At 40.3% G+C, this 18,913-nt stretch overlaps 3 protein-coding genes across 6 annotated transcripts in view; all 3 read left to right on the top strand.

Annotated features, from left to right (window-relative positions):
- Positions 1–5,235, top strand: part of LOC145434213 (liprin-alpha-1-like) — a 46,555-nt gene extending 41,320 nt beyond the window's left edge. For 3 of the 4 annotated variants that reach the window (XM_080311547.1, XM_080311546.1, XM_080311548.1), the window contains one exon: positions 2,220–5,235. In XM_080311547.1, the coding sequence (XP_080167673.1) occupies positions 2,220–2,402 (183 nt within the window). In that variant the 3' untranslated portion in view covers positions 2,403–5,235. The remainder of the gene's footprint in view (positions 1–2,219) is intronic. The other variant, XR_013913293.1, reaches the window with a different exon arrangement.
- A 2,768-nt stretch (positions 5,236–8,003) lies between these two features.
- LOC145434209 (eukaryotic translation initiation factor 4E-like) lies at positions 8,004–9,061 on the top strand. The gene has a single exon (XM_080311539.1). The coding sequence runs from the start codon at positions 8,129–8,131 to the stop codon at positions 8,759–8,761; it is 633 nt and encodes a 210-aa protein (XP_080167665.1). The 5' UTR covers positions 8,004–8,128; the 3' UTR covers positions 8,762–9,061.
- Positions 9,028–17,067, top strand: LOC145434208 (notchless protein homolog 1-like). The gene is made up of 12 exons (XM_080311538.1): positions 9,028–9,160; positions 9,525–9,654; positions 9,778–9,909; positions 9,999–10,081; positions 11,144–11,300; positions 11,930–12,064; positions 12,124–12,279; positions 12,339–12,512; positions 14,642–14,844; positions 14,902–15,004; positions 16,603–16,730; positions 16,792–17,067. The coding sequence occupies exons 1-12, from the start codon at positions 9,141–9,143 to the stop codon at positions 16,802–16,804; spliced, it is 1,434 nt and encodes a 477-aa protein (XP_080167664.1). The 5' UTR covers positions 9,028–9,140; the 3' UTR covers positions 16,805–17,067.
- Positions 17,068–18,913: the final 1,846 nt, after the last annotated feature.

Raw genomic sequence — 18,913 nt, 5'->3', positions numbered from 1 at the left:
CTGCCGGGTTGTGGCAAGGATGACTGAGCCTTAATGGTGATGATCTTAGGTTTTCCACCTCGTCATCTGACAAGGTCTTGATTGCAGGCGGCTGTTCAATATCTTTGTGGTTTAAGTTGACAATTTGGTGGAAAGATTAAGCCTTGATGTTGATAACTGGAATTTGGAAGAAACTGATGCTCAATGTCGCTGTTTTTAGGTTTGGTGTCATTTATACATCTTCCTTCAAAATCATAATTGGAATTCGGTATGGTGTGGTTGTTCTGCGCATAGCTGTAATCTTGTTAACTGTAAATCTTCGGACGTTTCCCTCCTCGTCACCAAAGCATTCCCAGCAAAATATTTTCTGGATGTTCAAAATGAGCATTTCTTTGTAGCAAAGATAGTGCAAGGGAGTGAATTCGGGTATCAGTCAGCTTTGTGACACAGGAAACTATATTGTGGAAATTTTTAGCACCATCTACAATGGAATTGTGCAAACCATAACGGAAAATAGACCTCCATGCAGAATTGCGCAAGACAGTTTAGATTTCTCGATGGACGACTCTGTCCCACATAGTACTTTAAAACGTAAGATGTGAGAGTCAACCATATTGAATGAACGACGGCCCCAGCCTCTAAATATTGCAGATCTGGTTATAATTGACGACTTTGAAGGAGGATATATATATGAAACCAAACCCTAAAGCAGCAACATTGACATCCGCATCAGATTCTTCCAAATTCCAGTTATCAACATCAAGGCTTAATCTTTTCACCAAATTGTCAATTAAAACCTCAAAAATATTGAACAGCCGCCTGCATCGCAATCAAGACCTTGTCTGATCACGAGCTGGGAAACCTATGATCATCACCATTACGGCACAGTGATCCTTGCCACAACCAGGCAGTGGAAAGACATGTGACAGTGGTGACATAAGCATATGCTCAATGTTTCAGGATTTAAACGTAGAGATAGCCTCATCAGACGAAAACTGAAGTCTTGAAAGCAGATGAAATCTTTCAATACTAAACATGATTTTAATGTGTGTGCACACTGATACTCATATGCTACTGCTACAAAAATTTTCTGTTTCCAGTATAGAATTGATGTTTGTGTTTTGAATGCGTATTTTCAATTTTTGTGCTTTCATTCAGGAGCTTTGTGACAAATATGATACAAACCATACGACAGCATTTTGGTAAGAAATCTCATGAGGGCCGTTGTTATAAACTTACCAATATCGTGACGCTGCACTAGCAATGGACGCTGTTTTAAATACAGTTTTAGCCTTCTCTATTCGATGCCCGAGTCCTATTTATGCTTGGAGGGGGTTTCATTCGTTTGAGCAAGTTTTGAAAAGTGGTTCAAATTGATAGGGTATGTTGCTCAGTCATAAGATCAATCACTACACGCTTATGACATCCTACCCACTGCTTCAGTGCTTAATTTTACCTATAAAATCAGAAATTTGCTTGTAACTTTTTTTCTGTTCATTTTTAAGAGTAAGTTCTATGGAAGTGAGATAGAAACATGTTGCTTCTGCATCTTTTAAGCCCATTTTTCACCCCACCCTAATGCACAATCAGCAACTACTTGGTCTAGCCAAGTGTTTCCCACTTACGTTCTTCCTTTACCCATTTTGGAACTGCTCCCTCTTACTCGTATTTCTAAAGAAGGGAGTCCTAATACTGTGGAACCCTCGCATTTCAACTAAATTGTTTTTGTACAACTACTCCAGAGTAAGACCATTGTGCTAGGGTTCTAAGAGTCATTCCGATCAGAGGTAAATACGGGATTAGGGACCACGCACGACTATAAAAATAACCGACTAAGCCTGTGTTTGGTATGGGTTATCAAAACCATTATTTGTGTTGAAATTGATATTGGCCAACTTGAAATATAACTTGAAAATAAATCACATGTGACATCGCCGATTATAGAATTTCAATATGCAAGTTTTTATGAAATCCAATCCCAGAACTCGTGAAATTGCTCCTTGGTTGAGAACCAGTCTAGGCATCTAGCATTCATTTTGATGTCAACGTTACAGCACACTTGGCCAAATTGGTTTTCATTTCAATCTCTGTTGATTTGTTATTGTGTGTTAACTCTTGATGAGGGCATCTCTGTTGATTTGTTATTGTGTGTTAACTCTTGATGAGGGCCTCACGAAAAGGTAAATATTGCACTGAAATGAATGTACCGTAGTCATGTCGTATTCACGTGTCTATTTCAGGGTGAATCAAGTTCTTTCGAACGGTCGGCGTCGTGGCGTAAGCGATTCCGCCCTGTCGACGACGCGAAATCGCCAAACGAAACGTTCGGCACCATTCCCACGACACGCACTACCTCTTCGCCAAACTCCAAGACGGACAGCCTTGCCTCGAAAACGGACGCAACGCCGCGGACTCAATCGTGACCCGTTTGCGATTAGGTCCTGTTTGAGTACCGCCTGTTTTTACTTCATACTAATAAGAACTGATAACCTTTGAACCGGTATTTACCATATTGCGACCGCGAGGAAAACAACGCAATTTTCACGGCGAATACTTTTGTCTTCGTCTCGATTGCGCTTTGTGACTATGTCCATGTTGATGGGCCAATCAATAACTCGAAGAAATGTTGTTCCCAAGAATATTTGTAGCCTCGCGTGCTTCAGACGCTAAATTTTGACCATCATAAGTTTCAAGACTCTTGTGGGGGGAAGAAAGTACCTGAAACCGAGTTTCTTGTCGATAAAACAACCGTTAGTTCGATAGTCGTATAATTTCATTGCTCAAGACCGCCAACTTTCGCTAGCTGCGACTCAAAGTAATACAATTGATACCCGGCCCTGGCTATTGTCGAATTCTCCAGTCTATGGTGCTAGAGTGCCTTCTCGCAAATACTCACGTTATCTGCACTCCAGCCCCAATAATATATATCTCATGTAACCGCCACCTCATCCCTCGTTCCGTAGGTGAGATGGCTAACCAGATATCGCCGTGCAGCGTGATTCCATTTCCAACCGAGTACTTTGAGGCTTCTAGGGGGACAGTGTATTAGAGTATGGCTCATTGTAGCGTCATAACGATGTGGAAAGTTGAAATATGTACTTTTTGTGCGGCTACAAAGTAAATAATACTGGCTCTACGCCACATATATAATTTAGTATTTTTCGACCATACCCATTTCACCGCACTTGTGATAATGCTGTAGGTGGATCATGACTTTACAGGAATGTCACTGACCCCAACCTGCGTGGCTTTGTGCTGCGTGTTTTGGATCCTGTGATATGATCACTTGAGGTTTCAGTCAACCCACGGAATATCTCCGAGAAATTGGGTATTTTCGGTGTCGAGTAGGAAAGTTGACCTTGATTTTAGTCCGTCAACTACAAACTCTGAATAAATTTACCAATTATTCTGGACTTCACTCCGGTATTGTAAGTCTGAAAATTTTGAAAAATTGTCCTCTTTTCAGATTCCCAAAATATGGTAACCCTATTTTAAAGCTACGCCTTTGACGAAATAATTCTCGTTTAGTCAAAAGGAATGTGTAACTTGAGTAATGGGTGAAATCATCTCTCGCTCTTGGGATTCGGATACGAGTACTCTAATTGTGCCCAACCCTAGTCACGCTACGGCTGAAGTAAGGCACTTGTGAAAAAAGTGCATTTTTGCAAGTCTGCGCCGATCGTCAGAAGAGTTGTATCGTACAGTGTGTATTGCCAATGTAGCCTTCCTTTCGTTATAATCGCTGGCAACTAGCGTGTGCGTTATCAAGCTGATGCGATATGCACCTGCGCTGCAGTATCGAGAGCTTTTGTATTGCGATAATCGTTTAACCCGTGGAAAACCTGGCCGACACACAATTTCTCTTCGCTTTGAGACTCGCATTTATCTTCTATCGGACGATGTCAACTTGTAAACTGTACTGAACATTTTTGTTTAGTTCTGGGCTAGGGCCGGCCTTGTCAAAGTGCCGATTTATTTGCTATCACATCTTCGGCAATCTATGGTAAAGTTGTTCTGACATAGCACCATCGCGCTTGTTTTTAAGGTATAGTTGTAGCGCGCCAAGCCTGCATTTATCGTTGTGATGCTACTACCTTTCCAGACTGGTTTGCAGTACCCGCGATTGCGGTGTTTCAAGAATGTTTCCATCCTGCTATTTACCGATCACTTATATTTCCGTACCTCCGCATCAACTTACCCTGCGTCCGTGGCAGTATTCAAAATGTACTTTTACGCCGTTATCTGTTTCAACGTTCACATATTGTCTTCAAACTCCTGCCAGATTTTTTCAGCTATTTGCCAGTCATGAACTCGCTCTATCTCCAGTGTGGAATAACCGAGAGGAAATGCGGTTCCGAATTTTGTCTGTTCGTGCGTAATGGTATCGTGTTTTGTTATCAACCCGCTAATTTAGTGTTGATTCCGAACCGTATGCTCTGTGGGAACAACTCGTACTTGACTGGCAAGTTCAAATCAATGTAGCCTACTTATTTGGCAATCGTCCATGGTTACTTTCCTCACGATAAAGCACTTTATAGGAAGCTGGTGCTTGTGTGGATGTACCTTAAGGTTACCTGGATCATATAATATTCTCCAAGTGGCAAGAATGTATTTTAAAAGTTTCATATGATTATTTCTTGACAGCTCATCTACGCTAACGTATCATTTATCTTTTTCTTGCATGATTTCTATTTGGTGCTATTTGTTGAGTAGTATAACGTATGTCCATTCAGTATATGATGCAGGTTTGCTACATTTCCAAACCGTCACTGTGGGTTTATCGTTTCCTACATATGTTGCACACTCTACCGGCCATGCATGGAATCGCTATATATAATGGCATGTTCCCGCAACCTAGCTAATCGTCTCTTACCGTTTTTAAATTATCTTCTTCATCTCGATGATCTCCTGAAAAGACTGGATCGATTTACGCATTTGGTGTCATTCGGTTGGCTTAACGAAGTTCCTTGTTATGCTACAATTTGCCACCAATAACGTAGCGCTTTTGCTACCAGTGCAGACATGCGCGTCTATAATTGTTTTTCATTTTACTTGAAAATGACTGAAAATTCGCGATCAAATTCGTTTTTCTAGTTAGGTTTGAGATTATGTAATTTGTCAACTGGGCACTTCAGCATGCTTACCGAATTTTACCGTTCTCTGTACCTTCGCCCTTCGTCAATGTTCGATTCATATTGTCTGTAAGTGTTGATTGTTTATCTATCCTGAAATAAATGGCATTAAATCGATGATATTCGACACGTAGGAAACCTATATTTATATAGTCGAATAGTACGTAACTACATCAAGTCTTTCCGTGGACTCTGATTATGAGAAGTAGTGACACAGGCGGCGAACAAATGCCCCTTTTCCCTGGCTACCCCTGATGATGAAAACCCACGACTGGCTGGCTGTGCGCGAGTATGTCGTCGTTTAGAGTTGTAAGTAGTAGTTATAGCAGGGTGGTAAAGTAGGAAGTGTCTAGGGATGACAAGGCTACTCGGGTTTGTGCAGGGATTTGTGTGCGCGAGGTAGGTGGTAGGGTTTTGTGCCAGTGTAGGCTCTGCTTAGTGGTATGATGTCAGTATATACAATTATACATATAAAACCATACAGACTTGCGTTGCCGGCATGAGCAATCACGAAAAGGCAAGATCTTGAACTCAAAGATGCAACGACGTTTCCTGATGGATCTTGGCATGCCATATTCTATTATCGCTTGAACTCGTTCGAAGACATTCAAGTAACAACCTACAATGAACGTATCTGAAATATGATGCATCAGGTGTACTGTATGGATTGATATTTCACCAACCCTCCACCAGAATAGCTGCATGCAAACTATAAGTAGGCTTGCTGGTAGGCCCCTACCTTTGCAGCTTAAACTATGGCTAATATGGTGTTAGCTAGCCTACCCTACATGATTAGTTCTATCGTACACACCACTCACTAGGTTGCCTATCTGCACCTTGATCGATTACATTCCATACTTTTACCAAATCAGAAAAGTTATGGTGATCAGAACTGAAATCAGTGATTGAAAAAAAAAATTGGTGGGTTGACTAAACAAAGTCATCACTTTCGTTCGACTCCCGATTTACACACTTATTACTGAAAAACTCGACTAAAAAAGGTCGTCGCTTTCAATTGAACCACGAATTTCCTAGTTAGCGTCATTTATGCCCATTTTCACTCGAAACTATCCATTATCTTAGCTGTAAAAGCTGCAAGGAGGACGTTTACGCGTCATCAGAGGACATTTTCAAAAACTTGAAAAACGAGGACAAATCTTCCTAAGGGAGCACGTATGGTAACCCTAAACTAGATATAACACTAACAGCCTACCCCTGGGGAAGACAGAGTGTGCCCCTTCAGACCCCCCTCCAAAAAGGTTGATGATGCCTGTGCTGTGAATACAAAATAAATGGCATTCAGGTTGTATTCATTCAAAATATATCTTTGATTCCTAGCAATAATTTGAATTGAATGCAAATAACGTCTTCATCTCAAGGACCATTGCTCACTGCTCACAGTGATTAGGCTGTAGGCTGATAACACGAAATTGAACCATGCCGGTAACATCTCCTTATAGTCATAGAGGCAGATAAAGAGACTCGATCCTCATATAACTCATTAAAAAAATGTCACACTACGGGCACAACAATACAACTTTATCGCTCTTCGGTCCAGCGTTTTCTTCGTCTGTGGTGAGGCGCATGCTCCGTCACCGAACCGGCACAGTGACTAGATACGGAAACGAAATGATACGGAACGCATGTGATAGACGGCCGAAAGAGAGAGTATAGTATCGGTTTGTTGAGTGGTGGGGTGACATACTTTCAATGTTGTATAATCTGAACTAAGTTGAAGGCCGAAGGGTAGAACTATGAATTTGAAATTCTCATTCCTTGTTACCACGATCCAAGCTGATTTCGACTCTTGCCACTGCGGTCGTTATTTGCCAATTTGAGTGCTCCATTTGGATGTCGTTACGTAGTGAATCATTTAGGTATTTCTAGCTGGAGAGATGACAGCAGTACATAATTTATTCTCAATCAACCATCCTTGCTACCACCTAACCTACTATACCAACAAAGCTGTATCGAATTTTCAAACTTGTTTTGTTCTGTCTTATGGCCCACGGACTGCCACTGATTTTATGTTGAAATTGATGGCCATGCTACAATTTCGATATGGAAATAGCCAATCCTGTAGGCAGTTGCGCGAATTTTGTTCCATACTGGAATCGGTGGTTGTTTTCGACAACATGTGCGTGACAGACGGATTTCTCGTGTGATTGGAAAATTTCATCCGCGTGACGGAAATATTTTTCGCTCTGATTCAATACTGAAATACTTATTAAACGACACAATGTGCTAAAATGAACCTGGTATACGCCGGGCTAGGGTTACGCCGCATATTCGCTGTTAGGCAAATGCCACGCTTGCTTGAGTTCATTGTAAAGCGCAAGTGCCTTATTCTGGATCTGGACTCTGACCAGAGTGGAATTGGTGACAACGTCACGCAGGATTTTCTGTTCAATTACTTAATTATTCTATGCAGAAAAGCTCTCATCACGCAGGATTTATTTCAAAAAATGAACCGAGATTCCATAGGGGGACTCTGGTATCGCTTTGTGACGTCAGCGTAATTCATTAATCGGCGTGATCAGATATGAATGCTCGCGTGACACTGCGCGTGCCGTTACGACCGATTCCACTCTGTCTTTTGTGTGATTTATCATAAATGGTGTCGATAATTGAATTCTGTTGGCTCGTTATTTGATAGTTGATAGAAAGGTGACCCAACACAAGATTTGATATACCGTACTATGAAACAAGTCCTAATTGAAATTGAGTTGCAAGCTGATAACTATAGATTGAAACCAAACCATAGACACTTATCTGATGGTTGATGGTTCCCCTTCTGTATTTTTGTTGCATCATGTTATGCATATAAAAATGGCTGATTGTGTGAGTTGTGATGTGAGGTAAATCCTATTGTGTTGCACGATATGTTGATTAGACTCTAGACATATTGTAAGACTGTAATTATCGATTGCTGCAATTTTAGCAGATATTTGGGGCTTATTAATTTGCTGTCAGTAAAATTTGAGGATTTCAACTTGTCGGTTCTCGTCCATTCCAGCATGACTGAGGAGAAGTCTGAAGTGTTCAACCCAAAACAAGAGATCAATGTCGAAGACCTCTCGCCTGATGGAGAATTAGATATCAAGCATCCATTGGAAAACAAATGGGCTCTGTGGTTTTTCAAGAACGACCGTTCCAAGAAATGGGAAGACAACCTACGACTAGTCACCAAGTTTGACACTGTTGAAGACTTTTGGGCAATCTACAACCACATTCAGTTATCAAGTAAACTGCAGGCCGGCTGCGACTATTCCATATTTAAAGACGGAATTCAGCCAATGTGGGAAGACAAGGCAAACAAGAATGGAGGCAGATGGCTGTTTCAACTTCAAAAGAACCAGAGATATCAGGAGCTGGATAGGATGTGGTTGGAAACGATTCTCTGTATGATAGGCGAGTCTTTCGAGGCCGAATCTGATTTTGTAAATGGCGCTGTTGTTCAAATTCGTCCGAAAGGAGATAAAATAGCCGTCTGGACGTCGGACTGCAGTAACCGTGATGTTATTCTTAAAATTGGGAATAAGTACAAAGAAAGGCTGCAGTTACCGCAAAGAATAACTTTAGGGTATCAATCTCATCAAGATTCTCAAACAAGAACCGGATCCACCGCAAGGAATCAATACTCTTTATAACACTCTTGAGGATAGGCAATTTTTTGTTCTACGGAAAGTTGATGCCCCAGTGTTTTGTCGCATAAACTTTATTGACCAAAGTCATATTAATGAAAATATGTACATAGGGGTCTGCTAGAAAATTGTTCTAATATGTGTTTCTTTTGGTGTTACTACTTCAAACTGTATTCGCAGGAGATTTGAAACGATGTGTTTTGATGAGAACTGGTCTCATTTTGTTTGTAAATATTGGTGGGATTATTTTAATGTATAGAAAATCCTTTTCGGAATCAAATTTGTTTTTCTTTGTTGTATTATAGATTCATTAAATCACAGGGAACGAATTGCCATCAGCTTTGAGAGTTGACATTTGGCAATTACTTCTGGAATATATTCAAGTATGGATGCGCCAATGGTAGAGTAAGTGAATAAATGATTCTCCACGTATTTTATATGCCCACTTTTAACAAAAAAATCCGAAATCTATGTATAATATAGTAGTGCATTTGAGTAGTTGTAGCCTTCAATTATGAATGGTTGAATTACCATTTGCAGTAGAAATACCTATTGTGTGGTCGAAAACATTTCAAAATATCCGACAGCATTGTTTAATAAGTACCAATATGACTCTTCTTCATGTAATTATGATGAAGTCTACCGATAAATTCCGTTCAACCGTCGAAGGCAACTGGTTGAAGCGATTTTGCTTTTGTAATGGATTACAGCACACTATCGATTCCAGTGTAGTTATTAATACCATTTTGTAATGCTTACTATTTTTCAGTTCACAAGATGCCACTGTCCTAGCCTGTCTGTGCAGTGAGAATGGAGACAGTCTCGGCAGCCCCTTTGATATACCATTATCCATCACCCCTGAACAACTTGGGCTGCTTTGCAACTCGTTGCTGCAAAATGTAAGTTCCGTTATTGCTAAAGAAGTAGGCTTACTACATGAATAGCCTATGTTTTACATGCCTAATATCCTAATGTGGATTGACATTACATTCAGTGACGTTTAATCAACATGTTTTGTTCAGACAGATCCCAAACCATACGCGTTTTTTGTCAATGACAAAGAAATAATCGACAATTTGGACTCGGTTGTGGAGGGTAATGTTTCTACCGAAAAGACTATTTCTATTGTTTATCAGCCTCAAGCTATATTCCGAGTGAGTATAAACTTTTGAAATATCAGAAATGACAATATTTTCGGTCATTACCCATGTGGATAGCCTACAGTCGTGTTTTTCAACTTTAGGTAATTGCTGTGACTCGGTGTACTTCCTCAATTGAAGGGCACACGGAAGCGGTTTTGGCAACTTCATTTAGTCCCAATGGAAGGTTCGTGCATAAAATTCCGTTTGTTTCAAAGATATTTTGGATGGCTGTAAAATCTTGATATAGGTAAGGTCTACTCTCACTACCTGATGATCTCAGAAGAAGCATTTGCTTGTACCCGAGGAATATGCCATACCAATGTTCCTGTTGTGCATTTGCACATTACAGTGTGCTGAACGTATTCAAAAAAGTACACCAGATCACTTTTTGTATTTTTTTTAACAATATCTGCTCCACACAAACTGCAACAGTTTGATTTATCATTCATTACTGAATCCTGTTGTCTCTCCAGCTCCATACCCTTCTATTAGTTGTACACAGGTTAGGTAAACTAAACATGCCGATTATCAGGTTTTCCTCAAGGGTCACTGCACTTGACCTATCATTCTACAACCTCTGTTTTGGGTGTATTATATTGCCGATGGTCTCTTATTAAATTAGTAGAGCTTGCCATGGCCAAAGGCTAAAAATGATATGGTTGTGTCTGGGTACTTGTGCTTTGAGTGAGTACTTCTGCTTCATGGTTGGTTTTTCAATATTTTAGCAAGAAAGTTTGCTTGAATTCGGATTCCTCCTTGTTGGGCTCTGATAAGCAGATGTCACCTATGAGTAGGCCTACTCCTACCTTGAAAATCATATCAGGATTTTATCACCTGACCCTCTTTCTTATTTAGTGGGGACTCTTAACCTTTTTGGTTAACCCGCATTAACTAATCGTAATTTGATTCACGCCCCCCATATATCTAAAAGCATAAGAAAATGTGCCCCGCTTGGCGGTCTTGATAACCTGTGACACTTCGGTGGGAAATTCGCACTGCTTCCTTGCTGCAAAACTCATTGTTTGGAGTTGAATTTCACCAGATGGACAACGTATCTCTCCTTCAACATGCCCTTCATTTTTTGAGCTGATGTAGTCTGAACTTACTGATTTTGCTGAGATAATTTCAACTGAATTGTGCGTTATACAGTCTTGGATATGTATTGGTTGTGTATTTTCATCAAGCCACATCAGATTGTAGAATTTGATATGGTGTTTATTTATTTGGCCTTGTAATTCATTTTCAGACGTCTAGCAAGTGCTTCCGGCGATACCAGGGTACGTTTCTGGGATCTCAACACCGAAACTCCACAGTTTACTTGCGACTCTCACAGACATTGGGTCCTTTGCATAGCGTGGTCGCCTGATGGACAAAAACTAGCGTCTGCTTGTAAGAATGGACAGGTTAGTAGACCTATTGCTGAAACTTTGTTATGTGCCAGAATACTGCTGTTGTGAACTAGAGAACTTTTGTTAATAGTCAATGTCATTCCTACCTGATTAGACGCAGTAATATTATGATACTACATGGGTCCAATATTTTGGTACAAAGAGCACACAGAACTCCTTACTATTGATCACGTAGATCAGTGGTTCCCAATCTTTTTCGAATCCTCGCCCCCTTATCAAGCCCGACCTAAATTTCCCTTATCCCCAATATTCACGGATCCGAAAAATTGGACATGTATACGGGAAATTTTCTCGCGCAACTCTGATCGCTGGTGAATTGACTAAACGAAAGATCAATTTTCCAAGTAGGTGCTCGGAAAACCGGTTTGCGTGTCTACTTTCCGTTGAGTTCACCTTTTTTAGTCAACTTTAGTGTCATCTGCAGGATAGGCCGTCTTTACGTGTATTTTTTGGCTGTGGTAATTAAATATATCTAACAGGAAGTTCTATCATTTTCGCCCCCTTGTTTCTCAAAATCGCCCACATTGGGAACCACTGACCTAGATTCATCGTGTCTGAAATACCTGCGTATGGCTAGTGCCTGTTCTCAAGAAAAACGAGTCACATTATAACTCCAACTTCAGATCTGTCTCTGGAATCCCAACACAGGAAAGCAGCTGGGCAAGAAGCTGAGCGGTCATAGGCAGTGGGTGACGTGTCTAGCTTGGGAACCGTTTCACTCGAACGCCGAATGTCGAAATCTTGCGAGCTCGTCGAAGGTACGGTAACTGGCTGCTTCCAGAAAGACTTGAAAAATGGAAACGCTTACCCGTTTCAGGATGGCTGTGTAAAAATATGGGACACAAAGCTGGGAACGTGTACGTTCACTTTGAATGGGCATATGCAGTCGGTGACGTGCGTCAAGTGGTCTGGAGAAGGCCTGATATACACAGCTTCCCAGGATCGTACAATCAAAGTTTGGAGAAGTGATGATGTAAGATATAAGACACACCTCTGTATTTATAATTGTTCTCATAACATTTACCATGACAGGGTGCACTGTGCAGGACTTTGCAAGGTCACGGGCATTGGGTGAATACAATGGCTCTCAACACTGATTATGTTATGAGGACCGGTGCTTTTGAACCAGCAGAAGCTGGTTCTTGGTCTGACCATCAGCCTAAAGAGCTTCAAATGAAGGCGTTGGCCAGATACAATTCAGTCGTGGTGGGTATCATTACCGGAGTAACTTGTTTCGTCAGTTAGAGTGGATTGGAACAGCGAATTTTCCACCCCGTCTCGATTCCGGCTTCCTGAATATTGGATCTAAATCTGACTGTTATTTATCATCGAAATGAATGAATTGTCACATGAATGTCCCGAACTGTGCAACGGTGGTTAATCATGCATAAATTCCATTCCAATGCCAGTGGCCAATGGCCATCTTCATCCTCTTCAAAAACCCAATTCCTGCCGAAACTACACCTGTATGGTCCACACTAGAGCTGGGCAAGATCGATTACCTGAGTGATCTGATTGTGAATCACGTATGATGCTACGAGTCGAGTATCACTTATTATGACGTCGCAACAGAATGTACTGTGTCAAAGTTCACCTATGTACCTTTTATGCCACCACAAAGAACACGATGCCTGTTATCCGTCACATTAAAGATACTTTGGTATTTTTTCGACCATACCGATTTCATTTCACTTTGTGAGAATGTTGTGGAATGATCATGACTTCGAAAATGTGTCATTTCAGTAATGTTTGTAGCTTTGTACTGTCTCGTATGCTGCGACACGGCCAATCGAGGTTTTAAGGCTTCCTAAGTGAAAAATAGTATCAAAACTATAATTCTCGTTAGTAAATTAATTTTCAGTTGCGAGCAGCGTATAATTTCAGTACTCGAAAAATCGTCTTTTACTACTCGACTCAAATCATTAAATTTGATGCTCGATTCAGATTCGAGTACTCAAATCATTGTGTCCAGCCCTAGTCCACACTACTATAGGCAGACTTGGACAACTAGATAATTCTAGTTGTCTAATTTCACTAAATTAGAGCGAAATGCCAGTAATCTAATTCTAATCTAATTTGTGAAATGCTTCCATGCTCTAATTCTAATTCTAATCTAATTAGTGAAATGTTCTTACGCTCTAATTCTAATTCTAATCTAATTTGTGAAATGTCCGTATTCTCTAATTCTAGTTCTAATCTAATTATTGTTTTCCTGAAAATGCCTCTTTGTCCGAGGCATATTGCACTATTGCAGTGAGTTAAAAAGAATATCTCGCTTGTGCAGGGAAATCCAGTGCCACCATCGCCTTACTTACACCGTGCAGTCATAGTAGATATTATGAATATAGCCTGCTAGAGTAGCTTGTCTGCGAACAACACTCTAGTTTCTAAAACTTTGCGTTAGTACATCGCCATGCTGACTAACATGGGCGATGCCCACGGTTACCATAAAAGAAGTAATATTTTATTAAAGTATAGTAAAAATCGAGCCAAGCTTGGTGTACAGAAGTTAACCATTCTCATGTTTATGGGAATGCACTGTTGTTGTTGTTTATTAAACAAAAATATGTGGCGCTTATCGCCTCACGGCCTTGTGCACCACGCACTGTGATTTGATGTGAACTGCATTTTGCTGTTTTCATTTACCATATACAATTTCATTCAATTTCCAAGGTTTTGCGAACCAAGTATAGCTCTAATTCTAATTCTAATCTAATCTGGAAAAAACCTAGTAGCTCTAATTCTAATTCTAATCTAATTTGAAAAAAGCTGTGTAGCTCTAATTCTAATTCTAATCTAATTTGGAAAAACTGTGCAGCTCTAATTCTAATTCTAATCTAGTTTGAAAAAAACTGTGGAGCTCTAATTCTAATTCTAATCTAATTCAGAAAAGCTGAAAATTTTCTAGTTGTCCAAGTCTGACTATAGGTGCTCTTATGTGAAGACTTAACAGCTTTGATAGGTAAAGCATTGAATGCAATCTTCCTATACCTAACTCTAGGGTCGCTATGGATATTATTCTAATAATGGCAGTAACTTCACATCAATATATCAGGATTAAAGCCCAGGCTCTGCATGATTGCACAATGCACATGGCAGCACATTTGATCTTGAAATTATTGGCTTTTCATGAGTATTGTGGTGAGAAAAAGCTATTAGTCTTGAAGAATATTCAAATTTACTGTGTTCATCCTTTTGACACCCTAGAGCACTGAATGTGAATCTATGTTTGAAAAAAGCACAGTTGACCAGGCATTGCTAATTTGTTTCCATTTGCTTTATGCAGAATCTCCTCTTTTTTGGAATTTTCAAAATTGATTTGATTTGAATTACAGTCTTCCAACCCTGAGCGAATGGTGTCAGGCTCCGACGACTTCACTTTGTATCTGTGGAACCCGTCTCAAGAGAAGAAGTCGCTGGTCAGAATGACTGGACATCAAGCTGTTGTTAACGACGTTAAATTTTCTCCAGATGGAAGGATTGTCGCTTCGGCATCTTTTGATAAATCGATCAGGTTGTGGAACGGTAAAGATGGAAAGTAAGTGGTACCACAGGTTCCTCTCTGTGGGATTCTTATCGTATGCACCATTTTTAGGTATATAGCGGCGTTGCGCGGGCATGTCGGACCAGTGTATCAGATTTCGTGGTCTGCCGACAGCAGGTTATTAGTCAGCGGTAGCGGTGATAGCACCCTAAAGGTGAGTCATTGAATTGGTGCTCTGCTCTACTGAGGACTTTGGAGCTGGAGCTCGACCTGAAATTCGAGTGTGTATTTCACAAGATCTATCTACTATTGAGGCTGAATTCAAATACTTAACAGCAACCCTTGTGGAAGGAAAGAATTGCTGCCAACTTACCATGTTGCTGTGAATTCTCAGCAGCAGAGCAGTGACATGTTCATGGCTGCACCTGCTGGAACTGACTGACCCATTCGGTCAGTGGTTCTTAACCTTTTTCATATCGTTACCCCCAAGAAGAAAACGATTAGACGCAATCACCCCTTTTCAAAAATAACAAATTACAGCTTGCACTATATTGATTGTAGAACAGCACAAATATGATGTCATAATGTACAATGTGCACTGAAATGACTGTTGAAAATATCGAGCCAATGGGAAGGCTGATGCTGTTTTCGTGTTATCCAGTGGTCAAATCTTGACCAAGGGGAGGGTAATAGACAGCATCTCTTGTGTAATTGTCAATCGCAAACTAACTTCATTTTCATAGATACCATTGCCGAAAATCCTACTTCACCACAGCAATATGTTGAAGGAAATCCAATCATAAAGTTCAATGTCATTATTATGACAATGATCGGTTATTCACTTTGAAGGCGAATTCAAAAGGTTCTGAAATCTTCCCCTCGTTTCCTCGAAGGCATTTTGATGATTTCAGACTTAATTTCACTGACTAGACTAGACCACCAACATACTTTTCAATACTAACAACTATATTTCTACGATATTGTTACTGCAATATAGGTGTAAAGCTAAACTTAGACGCCCCTTATTGTCTTTCAATTTGCCGGCATTCGCAACAATATATGATCCGCACTAGTGCAAAATTAATTGGACTTACCTAGCACTATAGTAAACTACATTCGGCCCTGTTATTCATAATCACTAAATGGTTACTATGATATCACTGCAGGCATGGTGTATCACGTGATACGAAATATATACAAGCTAGCAAAAATATATGTTAGCCTACATTCCTATTTACTTTTAAAAATACTTCAGTGCAGCGTTACAAGTATATTGAAAACGTCACTGCATTAGATAGTTTTCACTCGCATTTTAAGGTGACTTCAATGGTGTAATTAAGTTACCTCTTTATGACTATCATATCTCCTGCAGCCACAGATGCAGCAGGAACATTGTCGACACTAACATTCTCAAGTTTAGACCTCGTGCTACTCGGTGCTGATCCAGACTTTGGTGTTAGGATTAAATTTCATTCCACCAAAATGATTTGAAACCGTGTGTACTGTATGACTAAGGAAACCAATGAATCTGTCGTTGCCATCTATTTTGACAGAGTGGATGTAAGATGTAACCCAAGTTATGTTTGTCAAATCAAGAAATTAGACGCATTTCTGCAACCAAACTAGGATTAAAATCATCAATTTCATGTGTCATATGGAACGGCATCATTCTGATACTTACAAACTGTTCTTGCCTAAGTTCAAGTTTTTAACGAGTGCAGCTGTAGCTAATATATGAAACTGGAGCAGTTCAGTATTCAAAAATCCCGTTTTGAAGGCGCAATAACTATGTAACTGACTGTTTCCTGGCAGGTCTGGAATGCACCAAAGCACACGCTTTTGCTCGATCTACCTGGACACGCAGACGAAGTCTATGCCGTTGATTGGAGCCCAGATGGCCAGAGAGTCGTCAGTGGTGGCAAAGACAGGGTGCTGAAAATGTGAGTTTCTGACGCCAAATATGCCGTAAAAGTAATCCAATTAATTCACTTGTATATGTAGATGGAGGAAATGATCAAGTTGCCTCCTCTCAAATGTATACCAAGCTGGCCAGTGAGCCCTGCCGGCGCAAGCTCTCAACGAAAATGGCCGCCTGCTGTGGGGTGTGAATGACCATGTGGCCATTGTCTCGAGGTCGTGTGCAGATATCATCGGGAATAGAAATGAAGTATTGACCCATCACAAGTTTGCAGAATTTTTGCTTCTGCCAATATGGGCGGGATTGCACAAATCGGTTGAATGTAGTTGGTTCGCTGCACATTACAATAGCTTAACTCGCTTGGTACTGTGCGTTTTGATTTGTGGGATGATCATCAGGTTAGGTTACCGTCACAAATCTTACAAAGGCTGAGCCACAGCTGAACAATTGTCAGCTCTGTTCAGTATATGTGAAATAGGTCGGATAAGAAGCGTTCTTTGTTGATGATGCCCACATGAGGTCGGTGGGCATCCATTAGGTTTAAAACATCAGCGTAGGAATTGACATCTCGTTCTCTCAGCTTATACCATGTAGTGTTGATTAAGTTGTGTCCTAAGCATTTAAGACGCTAGAACTCTTGGCTGATGTCATTAGTTCAGGTTTCGTATGCAACAACACTCTCGGTGGCATTTCAATGCTATCATGTAACAAGTTGATAGTTTTGCCAACCTGTCAGCCTATTTGCCGTATACCGCGAACTAGCCATAAACTTCTTGAGTACTTCTTCAGCTCAAGTTGCAAAGACGGTTGTTCATTTCATTTTACAAAACTTCCGCTTGGAAGGGGATGCACCAGAATTCTGTGTGTTGAATAACTAAATCGTCTTAGTAACACAGGAACTGCTCAACATGTAACTGGTGATCAATATTACATTATATCAGTGAAAGGTGACCTTCTGCACTAGAAGTGTCAAAAAACTCAGCATTGGGTATAAACCTCTGATAATTGTCAATTCAAAATAGCAAGTAGTGAAATTTGATAACCTGTTCAAGTGGTTGGTTGCTTGAACACTGATGATGGAATGCATTAGAGATGTTACAGGATTCATTAATAAGCCTTGTTATGGATTCCATTGAAAACAGGCCTACGGTTTCACATGGTGTGTGGATACTGCATAACAAGGTCATCCTCTGAGGGGGCGTACATGAACCAAGACCTTCCTGACATGCTTGGTTAGGCAGCTGGTGGACTAGTCATTGCCATAATAAATCTTCGTAGTAGAACTGGGAACATTGTGGCAGTAAACCATGATGTAGCCGACGGAAAAAAAACAATATTGTACACAGTAAAAAATTGATTTGTTTTAGCATCAATGTCCATGAATTGGAATGGAACTCAGCAAACTAGATGGTTGGTAGTTGACTGGCAAAGCCAATTGGTAATCAGCAGGGCAATTAGTCAAAAAAAGTCAAATTTTGTCAAAATTGTTTACGAAGTCAAAATTTTGTTGCAAACCGCTTATCGTTTGTATCGTAGAGTTTGCACTGCCTGTGAACTTGTCATATGACATCTAACAGCTTGTAGCCTACTTTATAGGCCTACCGTTGTAGACGGCCCATTCTCAGCTCATTGTGAATCATAAACATTCAAGTGAAACAAATAGGTCGACATGGTGTTATGCTCCATCCTCCATGTACCGCAATATCCTAACTGAAGCAAGACTGCATGGGCATTGCATGGTTCTTATATCAGGATACGCTGAAAAATTGTGATGTAGCCAATATAGTCAGAATGAAGCAACACCGTGTGTCACCACAGTGTACGCACAACTTCATTGTTGTCAGCCAACAACTGCTGCTGTTGAATGTTCTTTCTCCATCCTTGGCAAGCTACTTAGTAAGGAAAGACACTTTCTACCCGAGAATGTAGGAAAGTATCTTTCGTTGAACTACAACAAATTTTAATTATTTCTACCATAATACATGATGTAACTACTGGAATTCTTAATACGGTCAGATTTCATTTAAATAAAGTTTTTTCATGTCCAAATTTGTCAGTTTTTGAGTCAAAAAAGTTTTTTTTCAGGCCGAACTACTTTCTAAGGACAGACAGAATTCCAACCAGAAATTAAGATAAGTGGTTCTTACATAATGTGGGAAAACACCTAATTTGCATATGTTAGGTCAAAATTTAGATTTTTCAGGT

Source organism: Botryllus schlosseri, chromosome 2 (genome assembly GCF_051294905.1).
Source record: "Botryllus schlosseri isolate E-star chromosome 2, Bs_hap1, whole genome shotgun sequence".
In the NCBI taxonomy this organism is placed as follows: domain Eukaryota; kingdom Metazoa; phylum Chordata; class Ascidiacea; order Stolidobranchia; family Styelidae; genus Botryllus; species Botryllus schlosseri.
The sequence above is the reverse complement of the archived record's forward strand: the minus strand, read 5'-3'. Positions and strand labels throughout refer to the sequence as shown.

What these genes read in the sequence shown, in the direction of transcription:
- LOC145434209 (XM_080311539.1), top strand. Translation starts at nt 8,129, where the DNA reads ATGACTGAGGAGAAGTCTGAAGTGTTCAACCCAAAACAAGAGATCAAT.
- LOC145434208 (XM_080311538.1), top strand. Translation starts at nt 9,141, where the DNA reads ATGGATGCGCCAATGGTAGA. An exon ending in ATGGATGCGCCAATGGTAGA is followed by an intron (nt 9,161 to 9,524) that starts GTAAGTGAATAA and finishes ACTATTTTTCAG; the next exon opens with TTCACAAGATGCCACTGTCC. An exon ending in ATCTTGCGAGCTCGTCGAAG is followed by an intron (nt 12,065 to 12,123) that starts GTACGGTAACTG and finishes TACCCGTTTCAG; the next exon opens with GATGGCTGTGTAAAAATATG.